The following is a 4,536-nucleotide window of genomic DNA, read 5'->3' on the forward strand; positions in this document are numbered from 1 at the left end:
TCTGCAAAATGGAATTAGAATTTCCTTTGTTATCTTGTCTAGGGAAAGTATAAGATTTCAAGCATAGATTGCCTCTTGCTATACATTAAGCAATATTAAAAAATGAAGTAATTCGTACTCTTAGTGGCTGTGCAAAGAGTAGTCAGCTACAGTTGGCAGAATGAAATGACAGTATAAAGTTGTGAAGCTACATCCAAATAATGTACTTCGGTACTAAAAATCAGATGCTACAGTGCCTAACTTAGAGACAGTTGCCTGGAATCCAAAAGTCCCTGTCTGGCCTCTGTTCTGTGAATGAGGCATTTGCCACCTCAGGAGGGGATCGAGAGCAGCTGGCCTGCTGTGCAAGGACAGCATCTGTGCTTAAATGAAATGCTAAAGCTAAAGAACTGAAGCAGGGTTTGTAAAATTCCTGTCCTAGGACTCATATCCTCAAGGATTCAGGGAAATGCCACCTTCTACTTGGGATTCTGTGGGTAAATGCACACAGTGTTCCAAATAATTAAATAAGTTTCACTTTTAAAACACCAGTTGGTGAGGGAAAGGTGGTAGAGAGACTGTGTAGGTATGTGACTGCAGATGACAGTCCATAGTTGAAGGATGGTCTCTACCCTGACAATTGTTTCTGCATTTTTATGCAATTTAAATTGAACAGTCATTGAGGAACAATCCAATGCTCCCTGCTTTGCGTGCACCCTCATCAGTCATGCTGTCCAGGGACTGATGGAGCTTTGGTTCATTTCTACATGGTAACAAACCACCCTCAAGTCAGTTTTCGAAAGAGTGGCCAGAAAACGTCCCTTGGAAAATGGGCTGAACCACAGCAAATTAACACAAAGCATCCACAACTAATTGTTGCCTATCAGGAGCTGCTCTTTAGCTAAGGGTTTAAGTTGCCTTGGAATTCAGTAGATGTAACTGAAAGTTAAGCAAAGACAGGATACTCCCATGAGCTATGAGATCATGAGGTAGTTGTCATATGTTTGTTTTTGGCGAGTCACTGGTATGTAAGTATGCTTTTCTGTCTGCTAACATGCAAGAATCCAAGGAATCTGATCCATTAGCAGTGATAAACCTTGTACTAGGAAAGTTATCACTGACTGGCTGTATACTGGAAGAAGTCACAGACTAATGGAATAAATTTAAATTATTCTAATAAGCAACAGAAGAGATCACAGACCCCACATAAATCAGAAATATACAGAATGTTTGTGATATGCACAGATCTGTTAAACCTAAGACCTACTACATTAAAAGAAAAACTACGGAGTCAAGCAGGCCAGTTTTCTGCAACTGGCTGGCAGTACCGCCACGTTAGTCATAACGCACAGCATCACAAGGATGTCAGGAGAGAAATCCCTCTCGGGTATCTGCAGTACTCACCTGCAGGAGCACTGTGCAGCACCCTCTATCCTAAGGGGTCCCTAGGAGCTAGGTGACTTACTGATGTCTACTCCTGAGGCCTGCACAGGCTCACTTTTCTCTGGAAGGGATCTGCAAAAGGTGGTAAAAGCAGAAATTGTAATGTAGCTACGTTCATGCACAGACACTGCCTGAGATTATGAGAACAGTTTAGTGCTAGCCACAACACAGTCCTGCAGCAACAGGGGGCTGAACAGTTTGTAAACTCAATCCAAAAGTACCTGTTGCCGATCAACTAGAATGACTTTCAGGAGTATTGCAGGAATACAACCATACAGTTACAAGCACTGTGAAGTTATTTGACAGAATTAGAGTTAAAAAGTTAGCATGGATTTACATTTTTATGTCAAAGATCAATTCATACACTTCAAATATGTAAGAAAAACAAGTCTACAAAAAAGGGAGACATTTAATACTTACAGAATACATTGATATTCTCAGTTTCACAGCTGTGTTTCTTAGAATGCGTAACCGGAAAGAAACGTCTGCTACAGAAATGACCTGCTATAATCTCCTATCAATCTGCTTCTAACATTGAACAGCACTACATCTGTTACTTGGTGGACAATTCATGCATCTGCCAAAAGCAACACTGCTTTGAAGTACGGGTATACATTCACACAAATACACATTCTGGCTGAGGTATCGGGGGGGAACAGAATACAGGTAAAGAAATGTCTTCTCTGCTTATCTAGCCTGTAATAAAGCATGGATCTCTTTGTGAGCTGGATCTAGCAATAGGCCTGTAGGAGCTGATACAGTCTGCGGTCTGTTCCATAGGGGACACCAGCAACTTGAGTGGTCCCTGCTCCCCAGAAAGGCCTCCCACCATTACATGAACTACTGCATTGCCATGGGAAAAGGGAGGACTCAAAGCATCTCCCTTCTATGAATGCTGCTTGATATGCCTGTACAGGAAGCTGGGGAAGCAGGTGCAGAGGAGAAAGGTGTCCCAAAACTAGGATCCAGTCTGTATGGCTGACTAGGTTGGATCACCTTGAAATCAACTTGGCAAGAATCCAATCATGAAGGACAAATAAGGCATTCAAGGTATGATCTGCGTAAAAACGTGTCTGCCTCAGAGCAGATATGACATGGGTTTATAAATGCAAAGGTAAGAGGCAGAAAAAAACCCAAGCATTTACACATGTCATCTTTCCACCAACATAACATTTCAGGTCAGGTCCTCAGGTGGTGATGGAGACCCTTGCATACACAAACACCCCCACGCTTTGTGATTCACAGGCAAATCTAGGCTAAGTGTGAGAGAGTGAAATTCAATTGAAAACAATTTATTCAAGCAAAACTGGTGTTGGTCTGCCACTTATAATCATTAGAGTCTGGATTAAATTAATCCTTGGTGTAATTTACTTTCTAATACAATGAAAGTTAATCTGCACGCATATTCTCCAAATAGATGACCTGATCTTATGTCCCTGTGCAGTGTTTCGAGATAGTCCCAGTAAAACTTCTGGGCTTCATCCGCCCAAGGCCTCTAGAGCCATCAGTTTGCAATACGCATAGCAAAGAACAACTGAACCATCAGGAACCTGGCGTGCTTCTACATGCTGTTTATAGTCGTTTGGATCCGACTTACCATTGTCAATTTAACTGAGTTTACGTTTCAGAACTTAAAATACAGACATTAGTTCTTGGCATGTTTCACGGTGACTATCCCTGCTTAAACTCAGTGGTTTGCCATTTAAAGAGTCTGGAGTGAGTAACCATGTTATTCCAGAATTCCATTCTTCAATGTTTCACTTCTCTCCAGAGAAAGCCGCTGAAGATCTTTCCTAATATCAGGATGATCTTCCAGCTCTTCATATAATGATTGAACAATGTCCAGTTTCCTGTAGTCCACCGGTTTGACCAGACTGCGAACAACCTGGAGACATCTCTCTTTCAGGGTGAACACTGAGGTTAAAAACAAACACACGCACACGACCTCGTCACAAGGGCTCTCATTAGCTGCTGCCTCAAACACAGACGGTACTTCTCCAAACACGTGAATACAGAACATAAGACGTAGCAGCACTATTTCACAACACACTACAGTTACTAGAAAGAGAGGAAAAGAACTACTTGTTTCCTGTCGTGAGGCACCCTACGAAACCCTCCAGAGACACCTATAAATGAGAGATCTGTCAATAACTCTAATCAATACAGTGCAACGACACAGCTCAATCTAGAAAGCCTCACGATCTCTTCCTATTTTTGAAGTAGATTTTATTATTTGAGTACTTGATTTCCCACTAGATCCTTCCATTGAATTCCAAAGAGATCAAGTACAAAATTCACCCGTTCCCACGGCATACCCAGTCCTGTTCCCTTTACCTGGCAGCGTGATGTCTGCTTTATTCACATTAGGAGCTGCTATAAACAGCTCCTGCTGGTTGACAAGGAGTCCATCGTTTGTCCCCGCGTCCCGGAACAGCCAGAGGTGACCTGGGAGAGAAAAAGGTGGAAAAGCAGCAGTTACCCCGCTTTTTGACGAGTTTTGAGGGGCACTCGTAAGGAACTGATCTGCTCTCCAGCTGAGCTCTCCTTTAGAGGCCACGGCCTTGGCCCTGGCCTCCTCACCGAGGAGGGCAGCGGAGAGGAAAGGAAAGCGGTGCGGCCTCCGGAGCCGAGCTGAGCCGATCCGCCCGGTCACGGAAAGCAGGCTTCTGCTTCGCGGACAGCCTCCCGCAGCTGGCCGGGGCTGCCGTGCCCTGACCCCGAAGGGCGGCGTTTCATCCCCGCACCCGCGGGGAAGCCCAGGGGAGGCCCGCCGCCGCGAGCTCACCCGACCGGTGCTCGCAGGCAGCCGCGGCCCCGCTAGAAGGAAGGCCGCAGCCGCCCCGGCCCGGCCCAGCGCACCCACCCCGGTAGCTGTACATGATCCGCCCGGTGCGCGGCTGCAGGACCGGGTAGTAGCGCGGCCTTCCCTCGAAGTCCACCCAGATGGGAAGGACGGAGCGCGGGCTGCGGTTGTTGAAGACGACCTCGGAGAGCTCACGCGTGTTGACGGAGCGCAGGCACGGCCCGCCGCCCTCCGGCCCGGGCCCCGGCGGCGACATCCCCGCATCCGCTCCCTGCCACGGCGGCCCGGCGACGCGCATGCGCGAGGGAGCG

At 46.5% G+C, this 4,536-nt stretch overlaps 1 protein-coding gene across 1 annotated transcript; it reads right to left on the minus strand.

The window, feature by feature from the left end:
- Positions 1–2,698: 2,698 nt before the first annotated feature.
- Positions 2,699–4,536, minus strand: VHL (von Hippel-Lindau tumor suppressor). The gene is made up of 3 exons (XM_072875560.1): positions 4,286–4,536; positions 3,757–3,867; positions 2,699–3,336 (listed from the first exon to the last, which is right to left on the minus strand). The coding sequence occupies exons 1-3, from the start codon at positions 4,521–4,523 to the stop codon at positions 3,152–3,154; spliced, it is 534 nt and encodes a 177-aa protein (XP_072731661.1). The 5' UTR covers positions 4,524–4,536; the 3' UTR covers positions 2,699–3,151.

The sequence above is a fragment of the Ciconia boyciana genome, chromosome 11 (genome assembly GCF_034638445.1).
Source record: "Ciconia boyciana chromosome 11, ASM3463844v1, whole genome shotgun sequence".
In the NCBI taxonomy this organism is placed as follows: Eukaryota; Metazoa; Chordata; class Aves; order Ciconiiformes; family Ciconiidae; genus Ciconia; species Ciconia boyciana.

What these genes read in the sequence shown, in the direction of transcription:
- VHL (XM_072875560.1), bottom strand. Translation starts at nt 4,523, where the DNA reads ATGCGCGTCGCCGGGCCGCCGTGGCAGGGAGCGGATGCGGGGATGTCG. An exon ending in GATCATGTACAGCTACCGGG is followed by an intron (nt 3,868 to 4,285) that starts GTGGGTGCGCTG and finishes TTTCTCTCCCAG; the next exon opens with GTCACCTCTGGCTGTTCCGG. An exon ending in AGCAGACATCACGCTGCCAG is followed by an intron (nt 3,337 to 3,756) that starts GTAAAGGGAACA and finishes TTTTAACCTCAG; the next exon opens with TGTTCACCCTGAAAGAGAGA.